This window comes from Dipodomys spectabilis, unplaced genomic scaffold, assembly GCF_019054845.1.
Source record: "Dipodomys spectabilis isolate Male_0828 unplaced genomic scaffold, ASM1905484v1 ptg000147l, whole genome shotgun sequence".
Lineage (NCBI taxonomy): Eukaryota > Metazoa > Chordata > Mammalia > Rodentia > Heteromyidae > Dipodomys > Dipodomys spectabilis.
The window spans coordinates 1791776-1811341 of record NW_024870824.1 but is presented as its reverse complement, the minus strand read 5'-3'; the positions used below and the strand labels follow the sequence as shown (position 1 = coordinate 1811341).

General features: G+C 34.2%; 1 protein-coding gene across 4 annotated transcripts in view; it reads right to left on the bottom strand.

Moving 5' to 3' along the window:
- Positions 1-19566, bottom strand: part of Fer (FER tyrosine kinase) — a 365128-nt gene that overhangs the window by 222668 nt on the left and 122894 nt on the right. For all 4 annotated transcript variants that reach the window (XM_042692001.1, XM_042692002.1, XM_042691999.1 and 1 more), the window contains one exon: positions 2043-2135. In XM_042692001.1, the coding sequence (XP_042547935.1) occupies positions 2043-2135 (93 nt within the window). The remainder of the gene's footprint in view (positions 1-2042; positions 2136-19566) is intronic.

Here is a 19566-nt window from a genome sequence, read left to right as displayed (position 1 = left end):
ACACCATCAAGAAAGTGAGAAGATAATCTATGAAAGAAATAAAACATTTCTAAATTACATGTAGAATGAGGGACATAATTCCAGAATAATTTTTTTAAAACCTTGCAGCTCAACAGTTTAAAAATTACAGTTTAAAGCAAGAGTGCTTAGTAGTAGAGTATTTGCCTAGATGAATACAGCCTTGTGTTCAATCTCTAGTACCTCAAAGTTAACCAAAACAATCTAAAAGTGTTCAAAGGTACTGATTACATTTGTCTCCTAAAAAAAATATGCAAATAGATCAATAATCACATGAAAAAAAGACCCAACATTTCGTCTTAAGGAAAATGCAAATAAAAAATATAGGGGCATCACATCACACTAGATGTGAAAGACAATGAAAAATGAAATGAAAAACAATGGAAAATAACAAGCATTGGTAGAACATGGAGAAATTACATTTCTACACCACTAGCAAAAATGAACAGTGCAGCCACTAAAGAACACAGGTTAGCATTCCTCAAAACATTAAACTCAGAATTGCCACATGGCTCATCAGGATCATTCATAATTGCAAAACATGGGAAAACTCACATTTCTAGCTGATTAATAAACAAAGAGGTAAATTCCTACATGGAATGTTAGCCATGAGCTAGAATGCTATATAATATGGTTGGATATGGAAAATACTATAGCAAGTAAAAGAAACTAGGTTTGAAAGGCCACATGTTGAATGGTGAAATGTCCAGAACAGGCATAGCCATAGGTCTGAAAGTAGATAGCAGTAGTCAGGGGGTGGAGGTGAATTGAGATTAACGTCTAGTATACAGGGAGTATTTTTCCAGAGGATTTGATGTAATGGCATCAGATACAAGTGATGGTTTCACACAATATAGGAACTATACTAAGAATCACTAAAGGTATAAGAACCACTTTAAGGTATAAAGTGTGAATTCTATGTTTGGTGAAGTATTTCAACCATATTAATTTGGAAAGCTTTCTTTTTTATTTAAAAAGTCATTTATAGAAATAAAGTTTTTTCTTCCATTTTATTTCAATGAAATGACACATCCTGAAAAGCACTTTCCAAAGAAATTTTTTAAATTATGATAGTCCATACATTGTTATGCATCTTAGGTTATCATCCACAATACATTAAGTCTTAACACTCGGATTAAGACCTAAGAATTAGTTACATATGAATTTGAGAGGAAAACCTCCTTCCCCAAGTACATAGGACCTAACACAAGAAGGCAATAGTTCCAGGTACTTGTTTATAGCCTATATTACTTGGCCAAGTTGTTATTACTACAGATAACTAATATTCTGTGTACCACTGTAACATGTCAAACCAAGATTTTGATGATTAACTGATAGACTTAAATTTTTATAATCAAACTGTTCTTTAAAATATACAGACATAACCGTTACATTAAAAATATATAGATCAATGCCTGTCTAAAAATGTTGCTTCATTAGAAATTTGTTTTTAATATTCTAATAAGGCTCCAAAGTATGTGGAACACTACCATAATCATTCTCACATAGCATAGGAAGTATATAGCATCATAGCAACCACTTTTCCTTGGTTTATCTTTCTGTATGAGAAGAACAATGTGTACAGTACAGTATTTAGAAACTATATACTCACAAAGCCTTTATTACCATACACAGCTAAAATTGTTCTGGTTTATTGTTATTTATCATTGTTCAACTCTTACTATGCCTAACTTACCAATTAAACTTGATGACAGTTAAGTACCTATAGGACAAAATACATCAAGTGTAGTGTCGGGTGCCACTCACAACTTTGGGCATATAATGGTGGTCTTCGGATGTCCATTGCAGAAAACAGAATTCTATTGTACAAAAGATCTCATCTACTGTGTGTGTGTATATTTATATATAATCTATATTTACTATGTAGTTGCTACATTCATATAGTTTCTATGCATACAAAAAGTTAATTTTTTTCATTTGTAAGTATGAACTTGTATACATTAGAAAAAAGCTAGACAATAACCATTTTTTTTTCAGTATCACATAGAGTTAATCCTACTTACTGCTGAAGAGCCGAGTGCAGATTTTGGAGACCTAATTATTCCAGCAATTGAATGGCGAATAGACTCAAATCTGGATAACCGCTCCTTTCTTTCCTGGAGGAATTAAGAAACAAGGCTTCAGAAACTATCTCTTTTACACACACACACAGACTTTGTATTTTTGTATTTATCCACAAATTAGTTTCCAAACTTAGTCAAATACAAATGTATTGACATTGAAGACAACAACCAAATGTGCATAAGAATGCATAGCATTCTATTTTCCAGACCCATCAATATTGTCTTGATTTAGAAAAAAAGAAAAAGAAAAGAAAGAAAGGCATTCACATAGGACTTGAAAGCAAACAAGAAATGCAAGAAAAACCAAGTATCAACACACACACACACATACACACACAAACTATAAAAACCCATACAGTATCAATTATTTCAGGTAACAGTATAGTTGTAAGAAATGATCAAATAATAAAAAATAAGATGAGGAAAAGGAGAATTATGAGGAACATAATTTTAAATTCTGAATTTCAGTTTAGTAAGCTTTCAAAAGATTCACATGAAGATGAAGATGATCATAGTAATGTTGATGATAGAGATGGGGTAAGTAAGGATGTAGTAGCAGAACTATCAGCAAGAAAAAATAAACCCATATTATTATTTCTTTTAAGATGTGTATTTCTGAATATCACAGATAATGACTGAAATTTTGTTTCATTTACATTTAAATTCTTCAGGTCCATCAGACACTAAGTGAATGAGATTAGAGAATAGCAAACAAGAGAAAAAGGAACATAAATGAGAAATGAGAAGAAAGATGAGAAAAAGTACGTGAGGGTTTGTAATAGAAGCACTGCTTACATTCCTAATAATTACTACATTTTAAATGTTCATGAACACCAAGAGCAAGAGATCCAATCATCACGTACAATAATTCCACAATCTTCCATCAATACTGATACTAACTTTTGCTGAAAACAACTAAAGCAGTCCACAAACAACAGATCTGCTCCTTTGTCTCCAGTACCTAGAATGTGTTTCTGTAGTAGTAAATATGAACATTTTTAACCATGATGTTTTTAACCACTATAGCTTCTGCAATAAAAATTTTACTTCTCCTCTTGCCCACCCCTGCTTTATTCTTCCTTAAAAGGATGACTATCAATAATTCTGATTATTCCACAAACATATATATTTAATCATGCAAGACAATCCTGTAATAACGTTCTAACAAAATGATGACGTATTGTCTATCATCACAATACTAAATTGCTGAAGAGTCCATGTAATCTCTATCTATACATCAATTTAGAGATACAAACCTTCCTCAGAGACTTACAAATAAGTTGTTACAAATGATTAAAAGTTGACAAATAAACAAGTGCATATTTAATATAATTACATTCAGAAAGCAAATCTTTGCTGCAGTACAAGTGATTCCAATGATAAGGGATGCAAGCATGTATTCTGCAGCCTAATCCAGTTTCCCTGACTGAACCACAAGGACTAAAGAACAAAAGTGTAGTGCTCTTTTCTACAACTCATGTTAAAGATTTTCATTCTTTTGTTTTTTTTCGCTGGGGCAGGGGGCAGGGGGCAAGAGGGTACCAGTACTAAGGCTTGAACTCTAGCCCTCCTCCATTTGAGCCATTCCTCAACTTCCAGCTTTCTGCTAGTTAAATACAGATAAGAGTCTCTCCAATTTGTCTGTCCTAATGGGCTTCAAACAAAGCTCCTCAGATTTCCACCTTCTGACAATAAGGCCAAAAGTTTGTCAGAGAAATAGTCAAAATGCAAATGGGGTTTAAAAAACATTTTAACCAGTGTCAGCTCACTTCCTGTGTACATTTCCACAAATAAACCATGAATCTCACTTGTCAACATCTTGTCTGAGCCATAAAATATCAGGTTTAAATTACAGTCTACCTAGCAGTGCATCAGACTGTGCTGAATTCACTGACATGTTGGTTTTCATTTGAATGATTTAAATGGCTACTCTAAAAAATTTAAAATTTTCTTTTCATTTATGATAGACATAATGCCAACGTATGTCTGCAGCCTTGCCAGAGCTGGTTATAATAAAATCATTTCACTCACCTCAAGTAAGGAGGAGATAAAGGTGATAAAGGAATTAATATGGACAAAAGCAAGAAGAGTCAGAGCAAGCACAGGGCAGGGAGAGAGGCAATGCTATATTAAAAAAATAAAAAGATACTTGACAGTATAAAATTATGTTTTGATGAAAGGCCCAGAAAAAAATGCTACAATTATAGTTGTTACCTGATTTTAAATAAGTAGGATGGGTTTAAGAATCTATTAAGACTAGGCGTTCATCACTTTTGTATTATGTAATTAAATAAAATATGACAATGGTGCTATTTGTTTATATGTATGTATTTCAATGACAGCTTGATTTTTATATCAAAGAACTGATTAATTTTAAAATTAACTGATTTAATTTTAAAAATCAAAGCTAGGACTGGAGACATGGTTCAAGCAATATAGCATCTGCCTAGCAAGCATAAGCTCAGTACCACCAAAAACAAAACGAACAAAAATCCAAGCAGCTCCCTTTCAATTCAATTACCATAAACACAATGCCTGTGTCTATCTATATAGCCAAATACACACACATACAATTGAGAGTGTTTCATGATTTTAAAATGATATATTTTAATATTTTTAAGAATTTAATAAGAAATAACACTTCAATTACTTAAAACAAATCACACCTATCAGGTTTTGAAATAACTGTTCACTAGAACTTTCAAACTGCGACACAAAATACAAAGGGCAAGAAATAAGGCTTTCCCAATTGGAGTGGGTTTGACAAAATCAGAAGACCAAGCAAATGTATTGCCATAGTAAATGACAAATAAGTTCAATTGAAAAGCATACCACAGTTCTCACAGTATGAATCTGAAAGGAAACCTGAAAGTAGAAAGAATGAAATGCTTCTTATCAAAAGGGACCTACCTTCAGTTCCCACCTCAGAAAACAAGAAGACACTGGTACCCACAAATTCTGTGGTTATTATCTAGCTGTTCTATAACTGCAATGCATTGACAATTTACAGAAACCCCTTCTCTCTCACACATACAACCCATACACAAAGAATTCCATACCACGCTGAAATCCAATAACTTCTCTTAAAAATATAGTCACAATGCAAAACATGAATCAGTGGGAGAGGAAATTATCTTGAAAGGTACTACTGAGTCACTATTTTTTTTGTTAATAATGGGTCATTAAGACAATAACTAAATATTATTTCCTACTGACATCTGCAAATAAACCCAATCTAATAACATGCTTAGAAGGAACAATGAAAATGATTATACAGTCCTGTTGGAACAGTCAGATACTTATTCAAATCCGGAGGCAATTAAAAAACGAGAAAAATAGGAGATATTCATGCTCAAACACCAAGCTGGGTGCCAAGTATCTTAGGGACTTACTAGGCAAAGCAGCTATGAAATGTGTAAGAATTTTGTGCGAACTAAATTACAGAAAAACCATAACCTCAGAGAAAAACATTCTATACTGGCAATTACTCCATCACCAGCAGATCTTTTGCAGATGTTGAGTCGGAGAAGACTGAAAAAAATTCATGGTTTCTTTCTCCACTAGGATGCAGAATTTAATATTAAACCAGTTTTTAAATGGTTTATTTTACCAATTGGGCACTGACTAAAGGAAAATCATTTTAGAAGTACTCACTGCCTAGTTAACTCAGTTTTGCCATGCTGTCTTTCTTCTTTGATGCTTGCATATTCAGGATATTTATTAAAAAGAAAGACAGCCCTCTTGCTAAGTCAAATATCTTCACATTCTGAAAAGTGAAACTGGAACACAAATATATAAAAGGAACGTTTGGGTGATTATAAGATTTTGTTTTAAAATAACAATAGTAAGCAAGTTTACAGTATAACAGAATAGGATTCTATAAGATCTAGTTAGTTTATAACACATCATAAATCACTTTTCTTGGTTTCTTAACACTTTCTCTTAAATAAAACACTGTTAGTAGAAAAACAAGATCCATCCAGGAGGCTATATCTATTGCCTTCCTATGAAATATCCAAACACAATCCATGTTTCAAAGTGCTTTTCCTGAATGTGTGAACAAAATGGCTATAGATAATTATTTAGAGGGTGGGGGAGGAGAGAGGGAGAGAGAGAGAGAGAGAGAGAGAGAGAGAGAGAGAGAGAGAGAGAGAGAGAGAGAGAGAGACTGTATGTTTTGAGCAGTTTCTGGTTCACAGCTAAAAATGTCCTCTATCACCCACCAACATATCCAAACCTGTTATCCTCCACCAGGACAGTACATTCATTACAAATGAGGAACTTTCATTGACATACCGTTATCAATCAGAGCCATTGTTCACATTAAGATTTACTCTTACTCTTGATCTTGTTCATTCTGTGAGTTGTACAAATGTATAACAACATGGGTTTAGCACTATAGTGTCATACACTATATTCACTGTCCTAAAAATCCTCTATGCTCTGACTATTCACCTCTTTACAAATATTTTCATTCATTACCAAGAAGAGCAAGATGCATACCAACCATCTTCCTGATGAGTATCTTGTGCCTCAACAACTTAAGTTCTGATGGATCTTGCTCAATAAACAACTATGTAACTTAGAACTATCATGTCAAGGTTCAGCTAAACAAGGATTCAACCCATACAATAATTGATTGTGATAAAGCAGTAAATTGTTGACTTTCTTGAGTGAATAATGAAACCAGTAATAAATGATGACAAAAGTAGAAATATTATTTCATTAGAACCTGATGCCTAGTAGGCAGACACTTTATCAGCTTCATCCACACCTCTACTAACTCACTAGCTCATTACTCTATTTAAAAATTACATTGATCAAGTAAAAATAACATCATTGCTTCTCTGGGTAGTAGATGTGCCTTTCTCACAACACCCTTCATATCTCCTTCACTCTCCTACCCCATCACTTTCAATATTTCTTTTTATCTCTTCCCTCTCTGCCTTATCTTAAAAATTAAATTATTTTCTTATTCAATATAGTACTAGAATTCTTAGCCCCAGCAATAAGGCAAGAGCAAGAAATAAAAGAGATCCAAGTAGGAAAGAAAGAAGTCAAATTATTACTGATTGAGATAGTAGCATCCTATACCAAAAGAATCCACGCTGAAACAATTCCATTCACAATAGTCCCAAGTAAATAAATAAACAAGGCTAACTAAGGAGGTAAAAACCCTTTGCTATGAAAATTATAAAACATTAAAGAAAAGAACTGAAGAAGATGAAAAGATATATCATGCTCTATCAATTGGCAGAATTAATCAAATGAAATTTGCCATCTTGCCAAAAGTAATCTACAAATTCAATGCAATTCCAATCAAAGACATCCCAGTGTCATTCGTTATAGAGAAAGACAAAATATCCTAAAATTCTTATGAAGCACTAAAGGTTTCAAATAATCACAACAATCTGAGGGTGGCAGGGGGGAGACAATGCTGAGATAACCGGATATAAAATTATAGTAGAAAGCCATAGTAATGAAAACATACTTGCACAGCCTGAGGACCAATGGAATAGATTAAAAGATTCAAATATGAATCCATACACCTATATCAATGTGACTTTTTTCACCAAGGAGCCCAAACGTTCATTAAAGAAAAGGTAGCCTATTCAACAAATGGTGTTAGCCAAACTAGATATTCACAAGCAGGAGATTAGAACTAAACCCCTATCTCTCTCTCTTCTAGTACTAATAACAATTCAAAGTGGATCAAGATCTTAATGGAAAATCTAAAACATAGAAATTATAGAAAAGAACAGGAAAAACACTAGAACTCACTGGACAGGCAGGCAGTAATTTTCTGAACACAACTCCAATATGTCAGCATATAGGAGCAAGGATTGACAAATGGGATTGCATCAAAGTAAATAGCTACGCAGAATAGTATTAGTCACTAGATTGAAAATACAGCCTACAAATGAAAGATTTTTGCATGCTAAATATCCAACAAAGGATTAATAACCAGAATATACAAGCTGTTCAAAAACCTAAATTCCCAAAGAATCAATAAGCCATAAGTGAACAGGCATGTCTTAAAAGAAGCACAAATTCCAATAAATACATGAAGAAATGTTCAACATCCTTGGCCATAAAGGAAATGCAAATCAAAATAACACTGACATTCCATCCACTTCAAGTCAGAACGGCTTCATCAAAAATGGTTAAGTCTGCAGGGAGGAAAGGCAGTTTATACTCTGTTAGTGGGAATGTTAACTATTGTAATCATTATAAACATCAGTATGGAGGTTCCTCAAAAAACTAAAAATCAAACTATCTTAGAATCCAGCAATACTACTCCTGGTCATTTAATCCAGATGTTAAGTCAAGATATAATAGAGACAGCTACACATCAATATTCATTACAGCACTATTCACAATAGCCAAGATATGAAACTATACATAAACACATTTATGTGTGTATATAAGCAAACACATGACCAACGGGATTAAAGTACAGTATATGCATGTGTGAGACACCATAGTGAAGCTCTCTTAAAAAAAAAAAAGTAAGATGTATTTTAAATTATATATATATACTAATACATATTAGGAGGTTAAAACTTCTGATCAGGGTGTATGTGCTAGTGAGAGTAGAACAAACTAAGAGAGAGGGTGAAGGAGGGTGAATATGTTTGAAATATTTTATGCACATGTGTGAAAATGGAACAATGAAGCTTGATTAAACTGGTTTAAGAATGAGAAGGAAGCATAATGAAGGGATGACTCTGATCAAGATGCTTTGTATTCATAAATGGATATATTAAAATGAAATCCCCTTGTATGACTGATTACGGTTAATAAAAATAAATAATAAAAAAGAATTATTTTGATTTTATTAACATTGGCTGTTGTTAAGGAGGATGATACAAATATATACCTGTTTTCAACTCTTTTAGAAATATAGCCAGGATGAATAAAAATCCACTGTGTGTGTGTGTGTGTGTGTGTGTGTGTGTTACTTCTTTTGATTCATGCATGTGTCCACTGAGGACCATCTGCATTTATTCCATACCTTGGCTATGGTGAATAGTGCTGTAATAAGCACAGTTGTGCTATTGGCTTTACTCTCCTACTCTGTAATATTGTGGGTAAACACCAAAAGAGCTGGCAAAGTGGAATTTTTGGATCATAGGTAGGTCTATGTTTAATTTTTTTGAGGCACTTCCACAGTTTTTCCAGAATGGTTGAACAAGTTTACATTCCCACCAACAGTATAATAAGAATTCCTTTCTGGCTGCATTCTCACCAGCCTCTGCTATCATTTGTTTGACAATTTGTTTGATTGAGGTGAGGTGGAATCTCAATAGTATTTTGATTTGCTATTGGATCATTTGTAAAGAAATGGAAAGACCAGGAACAAATTATGTTAAGTGAAGTAAGTCAGACCCAGAGAGACATGTTATCCTTAAGCTAGATTTAGCTTACAAACTCATAAATAAAACACTGAGTGGTATGCAAGTGTATACACATGTATTAATTAAAATACAGTAGATTCTGGGGAGATCTCAAATAGTATAATTCCTTAGAAATCCAAAATCAATTCAGCAAAAGAACACACAAAGAAATGGGTACTCAACTGCCGGGCGCCGGTGGCTTACACCTGTAATCCTAGCTACTCAGGAGGCTGAGATCTGAGGATTACGGTTCAAAATCAGCCCCGGCAAAAAAGTCCACGAGACTCTTATTTCCTATAAACCACTTAAAAACTGGAAGTGTCACTGTGGCTCAAGTGGTAGAGCACTTGCTTTGAACTAAAGAGCACAGGGATAGCCCAGAGTTCAAGCCCCATGACTAACCAAAAATAAAAATAAAAAGGGGCACTCAAAAGGGGTGGGGTGGGGTGAGATGGGGTCAAGGGAAAAAGGATAGACCAATGAAGAGGAGAAGAGGGGAAGAATGTAGTCAAGAATCCAATGTATATCCTACAGAATTAAGAGAAGCTAGGGAAGGAGCAGGATAAAGGAGGGAGGGTGAGAATGAGAATGTTGAAAGGAGTGATGTTGATCAAGATGAATTGCATTCATAAATGACTCTGTTAAATGGTAACTCCTTTGTATACCTGGTGGGAAAAACAGAAAAAGAAGAAGAAATATATCAAGGAGAGGAGTTGCAATTCCATGTTCAATTTCTTCATGAACAATGTTTTCCACAGTGGCTGTGCCATGTTACATTGCCACAAGCAATGTATAAGGAAGGCATAGAATTTCTCCACATCCTTACCCACACTTACTGTTTTTCGAATGATAGGTACCCAATGGACTCTGAAATGTGTATTGCCTTCATTGTTAATATTTGCACTGGATAGCAAATTCAAGGTTGATGTTTTTTTTTTTCCTTTTAGTACATTATCTTCTAATCTCCATTGTTTCTGATCAGTAATCAGATATATACTCCTATTTTTATGTTATTTTCTGATATATAATGTCATTCTTCTCAGCTATTTTCTCATCAACTAAAATATGAGTAAATGTAATCTTACCTACACACATGCACGCACACACACACACACACACACACACACACACACACACACACTGTTAAGATAGTTAAAACTTGTATGTTGTAAATACTGGAAAGTATTTGGTCATTAACTTTTCTACTTCATCTCTCTTTTTTCTCCTTAGATTTGCAATACATCTAATTCGATTATTTGCTTTGAACACAGGATCTTAGTGCAACTGTTTCACTTTTTTACTCTTGCTGATCCCTTCTTTGTCCAATTGATCTACTAACAAACCTATCTAATTAGTTTCTGTGAGAATGTATTTTCCATTTCTAGCAATATCATTTTTATTCCAACTGTATTTCTGTATTGAATCACCTTTTTATTCTACATTATTCATCTGTTAGATGAACATCTTTTATTTAATCTTAATAATTACTTGGTTGGATTAAGATTTCACATTGGAAATTAATAAACTAAACCTCTGGGTTTTTCTGTGAAGACCTTCTTAGAGATCATGAGAACTCTGAATTAATGAATTAATTAAGTCTCTGATGAATTCATAATGTGATAGCATTATGGAAGATGGTAAAAAGTAAGAGGGAGGGACTGGGAAGGTGGCTCAGTGGTAGAGTGCTTGCCTCACATGCATGAGACCCTGGGTCCAATTCCTAAACACCACATAAGCAGTAAAAGCCAGAAGTAGCATTGTGGCTCAAGTGGTAGAGTGCTAGCCTTGAGCTGAAGAGCTGAGGGACAATGCCCAGGCCCAGAGTTCAAGCTCCATGACCAGCAAAAAAAATAAAGTCAGAGAGAAAAGTAGATCACCTGGGAATTATATCTTACCCTGACTCTTTACTTGTCTTTCCGTATTCCTGGCTGCTACCTTGTGAACCACTCTTCTCTGCCTCCTGATATGAGGTACTGCAACTTTTGAAGCTATGAGTTAAAATAAATCTTTCTGCCTTTGAGTTGCATTTCTAAGATATTTGCTCACAAAGACACAAAATTATCATTTTGTAATAGGTGTTTAACATGTATCTTCTCATAGGTCCACAATCTGGACTATCTCTGGGTTTATGCCAATATATCTGAGTTACATATTTTACTTTTCATTGTGTCATTATATGCCACAAAGTTTACATGAAAGAGCAAAAGAGTCTGAATTCAATAATATTTATCTTAAGAAAAACACATGACAATTTCTATCTCTGTCAGGCTGCTGAAGTTAGTACATTTCAATAATACATTGAAATGTTGTGTTTTCATTTGTATCCATTATGACTCTCATTCACTTTACTGAGAAGGTGTTTTTCAGCTCTAATACGTACTCCCTAGCTTTTTGGGTCATCACTCATGTGATCATATCATGATGATACAAGTAGAATATCCTACAGAGATTCAGTTCAAGGAAAACCATTTATATTCTTTTGTAGGTGAAAGCCCAAATGCTCAATTCTGCCATGTGCACTAACCCGAGAGGCTTTGCATACCACTCACCCTTTCATTGTAGGAAGAATTTCATTTGAAACTGCTTCCTCAAGTATCCTTTTCTGATCTCCTGCTTCATTCAGTGAAATGCTTGAATAAGAGCTGGTCGGTAGGTGCTGCTATGCTGTGTGAGTTGTTTTCCTCTGGATGCCAATCTGTACCTCAAGCCTACATGTTGTATCACAAGTTTGCCAAAAACATGTCCAGATTCATTTGCTCATACCAAGAATGGAAGCAATCAGGGGTCTATTTTTCCCTATTAAGGCTTATCATTTTTTAGACTCGGATTCATATAGTTTTCTTTTTTTCTTTAGCGCTCTGATAAACTTGTGAAGGCTATTGTTTTGTGGTTTAATTGCCTTATTTTAGTGTCAAGTAAGAATAGTAATATTGTGACTTTCCACATTCAAACTGGAGGCAGAATTCATGTGCATTTTAAGACAAGTAATGCACCAGATAATCATTTTATTTATTTACCCATATGTAGAAACTAAAATTATATAAAATCAATCACACTTTAGATTTTTCCCATAGGACAGAAACACAAGGCCATTGATTTACCAAAGATTAAAAACTCAGGCTGGGAAGTTGGCTCAGTGGTAGAGTGCTTGCCTTGCATGCATGAGGTCCTGGGTTCGATTCCTCAGCACCACATAAGCAGCAAAAGCTGGAAGTGGTACTGTGGCTCAAGTGGTAGAGTGCTAGTCTTGAGCTGAAGAGTTGAGGGACAGCACCTAGGGCCAGAGTTCAGGTCCCACAACCGACAAAACAAAAAAAAATTCTAAGACTTGATTTGGGATATTAATTTTAATGGCACTTGATTGTTGCAGTTCAAGATAATTTAAAAGGTTGAAAGCCAAATATCTCAAATTTTCTGATTTCTTTGGTTTATTTGCTAGTTTAATAACTTTTGGAAGCAGGGAGTATTGATTTTCTTTGTTTTATACATGTTACAGAAAACTTCACAAGGAAATCATAATGATTACTGAGAACATTTCATTTTTGTGACTGTTGTAAGTTTCCAATTTTATCTACAAAGTCTCCTATATGGGCTTGTTCTTTAGTATTTAGTTACTACAAATACACTAATAATCCTCTTACCTGTTCCGAGCTCCTTTTGTTAGTGAAACTAGAAACTGGGACCATTTTGAGCCTCAAGTCCTCAGTCAAGATTTTATTTATTAGAATGGAATCAGAAACTGGAAGACCTAAAAGAAAATCCTAAGACTTAAAAGAATAGAAAATCATTGAATTTAAATAAAGGAATGTGATGATTATAATAACTATTTCTATTATCAACACATAATTCCAAACTACAAAAAGAACTCAGTCAAGTTCTAAGTGCTGTCCCACTGTTGCCTTTTGGAGTCTGTTGTCCCACAGTATGGGACAAGGTTACCTACTTCTGAGGCATAGGGGAATAAATTCAGTACAATAAATGGAATAGCTCACAAAACACAAATCCTAATGGTATATAGCTTGAACTTCTGGGTATATCTAAGTTATGAGTAGATTAAAACCTTTATTTGCTTTAACTAATCCAACTTGGATGATTATTATACAGACCTAATATAGTATGCTTTCGTGGAATGTCCATTCATAATTAAAGATTTCCAATAAGCAATTTCAATCATGCACTCTCCTGTTTATTGCATCACTATTCACAATAGATAAGTTCTGGAATTAATCTAAACCCATAAAGGGATGAACAGATTTCTATTAAGGCAACATATATTCACTAAGATATATTATTCATACTTCAAAAAAAGATGAAATTCTGTAACTTGCAATGGAACTGGGACATATTATACAAAGTGACATAAGCCAAGCACAGAAGAACAAATACTGTGCATAGTGTGAACATATAGGGAAGGAAACAACTCAACTAAGAAGCAGAGTAAAATGTGGTTCCCATAGGCTGGGGCAGAGGATACAGTAAAGATGAGGTTCAAAATGAACAAGTCTCGTATAAGGGATATGAGTTTGATTTGTTTTTAGAGCAATTGTACTGAATATGGTTACATATAGTAAATAATTGAGTATTAATCATTTTTGTCACTGAAAAGGTGAAACTCTAATGTTTCCGTCACAAAATCTTTTAACTGTATTTGAGGAATAGGTATATGAGCTTAATTTAATCATTCTAACTTGTATTCAAAAATCACAACACCACTTTGTCCCAAAACAAACAATTATGATTTCAATTTGTCAATAAGAACAAATAGAATACAGAAAATATTTTTACAAACTTTTTAGAAACTTTATCTCTAACTGAAAAACAGAAAGGAAGCTGAAAAAGACAGGCATTACTTGAGCTAATCTTCAATATAAGAAAAAATTCAAAATTTTTCTAGCCATAATTCTAGTCACTGAAAAGGTACCATTTGTTTGTATTATTCCTAACAAGAATATCTTGTGCATTTATACTTAATCCAAGATATTTAATCCAAGTCCTATTAGTTTTACTAAATTGTAGTAGATCTGTATAACTGACTTAGTAGGCAGATGGTATTTTTATGTAATATAAGTCAAATAGGATACAGAACTATAGCAACTGGTTACCTTAATTAACAAATTATTTAAAAAGGATTTTTTAAAGATTCTTATATTTTTAGTTTCATAAAAATAAAAATGTCTTTAATAAATTCACTAAAAATATGTTTTTCTAAGTGTCTGCTGACATAGAAGTTTCCCAAGGAACTATATAAAATCTCTGTATTGAAACAAAGTAGTTTAATTGGGTCTTAAAATTGGATAAATATAACTACTTGTTCTACTGTTTATTTATAAAGTTATTTCTCAAGACTCCTTTCATTTGAGTTATAAAAATGCTATAATACTGAAAAGAACTTTAGAAAATCAAGTTACATAAACTGTATTTTAATTCACAAAATTATATGTAGGGTTATCTTATAATTTTTTCAAAGGCATCAACAGTTTAAACATGATCAAAACTATAATCCAATGAATTCTAAGCAAGGCAATTCAAGTAACAAAAGTACATACACATGCTGAATTGTGTGTTTCTTGAAAACTAAGTTTAACTAAAACTGTGGTCTTTTTGGTAGTATTGGAAGCTCAACTCAGGGCTTCAATCTTATTAGGCAGAGTTCTACAATTTGAGTCATCCCCTCCCTTTCCTTCACAAGGTAGCCTGGACCACAATCCTCCTATTTATACTTCTCACCATCACTAGGATGACAGGCTCCACTATAACCAACTTTTCATATAGCAACAGGGCCTTGCAAGCACTTTGTCCAGACTGGCCTCAAACCATAATCCTCCCAGTTTCCTCCTCCCAAAATAGCTAGGATTATAGGCCTGACTCACTGGGGTCTAGCCGAAAACTGTATTTTTAAGAAACATTCAAATCTGCTGAAAACATTCAGGTCTGAGGGTCTATCTATCCAAAAATTCCCTAACATTAGCAGAAAGCATTATTACTTAGTATCAGATGTGAAAAATGACTACAAACTCATTGCTTTAAAATTCATGTTGAAGGCTGAGCTTGTGGCTACAATGGTAGAGTACTTTTCAGCATTCAAAAGGTCCTGAGTTCAGGGCTGGGAAGGTGGCTCAGTGGTAGAGTGCTTGCCTTGCATGCATGAGGCCCTGGGTTCGATTCCTCAGCACCACATAAGCAAAAAAGAAAAAGCCGGAAGTGGCGCTGTGGCTCAAGTGGTAGAGCGCTAGCCTTGAGCTGAAGAGCTGAGGGACAGCACCCAGGCCCAGAGTTCAGGCCCCACGACCGGACCCAAAAAAAAAAAAAAAAAAAAAGGTCCTGAGTTCAAATCCCAGTATCATACTGTCAAAAACATTTATGTTGGAGAACTATGAAAAAATGAAGCAAAATAAAAGTTATGTAAGTTTAATATTAACTATTACTAATCAGTATAGATAAGAGAATAAAGAAAAGGGTTTCTTATTCAGGTTTGCTCTGTATTAATTTTGCTCACACAAACAGGACAGAGGACTGGGGATGTGTGCTACTGCGGAGTAGCACCAAAAAATAAAAGTAAAAAAAAATAAACCAGGCCAGAAATTTGCATATAAGTACACAGTCTAAAACTCATTTGGCTACTCTGTATGCAATACATTGCAATTTCCTACTTAAGTCTGCCTTCCACGAGCCTGTCCTAGTTCATTAAAATCACTTGGCAGATTAAGGCAAGAATATAATTTCCACAGAAATAGAACACATAGTCCTTTTGAGGCAGCACAAATGAGAAATCTGCTTGGGATGACTGTTCATGATTAGCTAAATGGACTGTTAACGCAAATACAGTTATAATATTTCCCAAATAAAGTATTTTTACTTAACACCTTTAAACAATATTTTCATTTTCTTCGTAATAGATTAAGCATACCTATTAAAAATGCAAATCTTTTTAAGGAATAGTCTGCATGAGAGAATGAGCACAAATACACAAAAAAATTTTATTATACTTTCAGACACTGTGTTAATGAAGTTGATACATTAGCCTATGAAAAGGTAGGCACAAAATCAAGTGTATTTTTCATATATAATTCTCAATAATATTTTCTAAATATATTATTCCTGTTCTTTGAGTAGTAAAATAAGACTTTTAATCTAAAACTTTAAATTTTGTGGAAAAGAAACTGCCTAAAAGAATTTTTCTTTTTATAAGAGCAACTATAAGATTAAAATGACAAATCACCAGCAGGATTACATGGCATGAAAAACTTGTGCCAAAATTGGTTAACTACTTGCAGAAAACTAAAGCTAGATCCTTATATATCACCCTGCACCAGAATCAACTCCAAATGGATCAAAGACCTCGGAGTTAAAACACACACTCTGAAAACATTACAGGATGGAATAGGAGAAACCCTAGGTCTCCTTGGCACAGGCTGAAATTTTCTTAATAGAGACCCAGAAACACAACAAATCAAAGAAAGGTTGGACAAATGGGATTGCATGAAATTGCAGAGATTCTGCATGGCAAAGGACATAGCTAGCAAGAGCAATAGAAAACCCACGGATTGGGAGAAGATCTTCACTAGCCATACAACGGACAAGGGTCTCATATCTAAAATTTACCTGGAACTCAAAAAATTAAATCCCCCAACAACAAATCCTCAAAGAAACAACTGCCCAATAAATAAGTGGCCTAAAGACTTAAAGAGAAACTTCTCTGAAGAGGAAAGAAGGATGGCCAATAGACACATGAAGAAATGCTCAACCTCCCTAGCCATAAAAGAAATGCAAATCAACATGACATTGAGATACCACCTCATCCCAGTTAGAATGGCTAAAGTCAAGAACTCTAATAACAACAGATGCTGGAGAGGATGTGGACAGAAGGGAACCTTACTGCATTGTTGGTGGGAGTGTAAACTTGTTCAACTACTTTGGAAAGCAGTATGGAGGTTCCTCAAAAGACTCCACATAGAGCTCCCCTATGACTCAGCAATCCCACTTTTGGGCATTTACCCGAATGATTACAAACAAGACCATACTAAAGCTACCAGCACAACTATGTTTATTGCAGCATTATTTACCATAGCTAAGATATGGAACCAACCCAGATGCCCCTCAGTAGATGAATGGATCAAGAAAATGTGGTATATATACACAATGGAATTCTATGCCTCCATCAGAAAGAATGGCATTGCCCTATTTGTTAGTAAATGAAGAGACTTGGAAAAAATTATACTAAGTGAAGTAAGCCAGGCCCAAAGAAACATAGGTCCCATGGTTTCCCTTATTTGTAGTAACTAGTATATGTCTGAGACAAGCAGAAAAGGTCAGATATGTTGATGTTAGGTGAAATGAACCCCAAGATAAGTATTCAAATGTTCTTTCTCTCATGCGATTGTTTCTAACATATTTATAAGATGATTTCTTTGTTGCTTCGTGTGTCCCTCCCCATGATATAACCCCTGCTTTCACTATATTTGATGTTGGTATAATTTGTGGAAGGGAAGGGAAAAAACAAATCATTTAAATAGGGTGGACCCATTGCAACAATGAGATGTACAAGTCGTTATGTTGAAAAATGAACTTTACAACTTTGGGTGGGGGAGGGTTATGGGAAGAGATAAGAAGGGGAAACAAAGGAGGAAGCAACAATGCTTGATGAAAAAATGTACTCATTATCTTGCCCAAGTAATTGTAACTCCTCTGTACGGTATTTTCATAGTAAAAAATTAAAAAAATAACTTGTGCCAGGCAGAAAATAATTTAGGCTTGAGAACTGTATGATCTCTTTTACAGCTCTTCAATGAAAAATGGGGCCAAAGGTAGGAGTTCAAGTGGTACAGCACTTGCCTAGCAAGACCTGAGTTCAATTCTCAGTACCATAAAAAAGAGAAAAATGATAAAATTCTTTTGAAAAACCCAATCAAATGTACAAAGAACAAAAAATATTACTAGAAAAATATCAAAGAATAATTATAAAATAACAAGAAAATGAGGAGCAAAATATTAGAGTTAATATTAGGCAAAAAGTATTAAGCAGAAAAAAATATGAGTGATAAAGTCACTTATTACTTTGAGCCACTTATTACTTTGGACTTCTGAAGCATTATTATATATAAAATTATAAGCTAAAGAGGCCGATCTCAATGCAGTCTCTATCTACTAAATACATTTAAAAACATGTAAGTTAACACAAAACCTGTACACATAGTAATGTTCCTTATGTTTATAAACAGTACTTCCTAATGACCAAACAATGATCAAACTTCCTAATGACCAGACACTAACACTCAGAACAAAATAGCCAAGTATCCAATTTTACAGTATTAAAACAAATTGTAACTCTCTCCTTCAACTCTCTTCAAAATAAGAAAAAAGTGTGCAACTATACAATCACTGCACATTCTTTCTTAGCACTTCCAGTCTTCTTCTTCTTTTTTTTGCCAGTCATGGGGCTGAACTCTGGGCCTGAGTGCTGTCCCTCAACTCTTCAGCTCAAGGCTAGCCCTACCACTTGGGCCACAGTGCTACTTCTAGCTTTTTCTGCTTATGTGGTGCTGAGGCATCAAACCTAGGGCCTCATGCATGCAAGGCAAGTACTCTACCACTGAGCCACCTTCCCAGCCCCTTCCACTCTTCTTTAAAGAGCAGATTTTGTGTTTCCTGGTATCGTCAATCTGGAAGAATATAACATCCTAAAATACAGGGGACTTATTTGGAGAATGCACTCTGGTTGAGGTTAAGCTAATAAATAACACATAAACACTTCACTAACCCTAAAGACAGGGCTCTATTTTTGTTATTCAATGAAATTATATGTTATAAATTAAAAGATTAAGGATTAATGCATCCCAGGTTACTAAATTAAGCCATAAGAACTCATTATAAAATTACCATTGAACTAGGCAGTTATGTTTTGTAATGAAAAGCTTTATCAGTTACTGTCACTAATTACTTAATAACTATGTTCAAGAAAAATATGACTACTTTCCTATGGTTACAGAATTGAAAACAAGAGATTTAATTGAGCTCACAAAGTAATAAAGATATTGAAAATTAGATGCCCAGAATCTTAAATCCCTTAC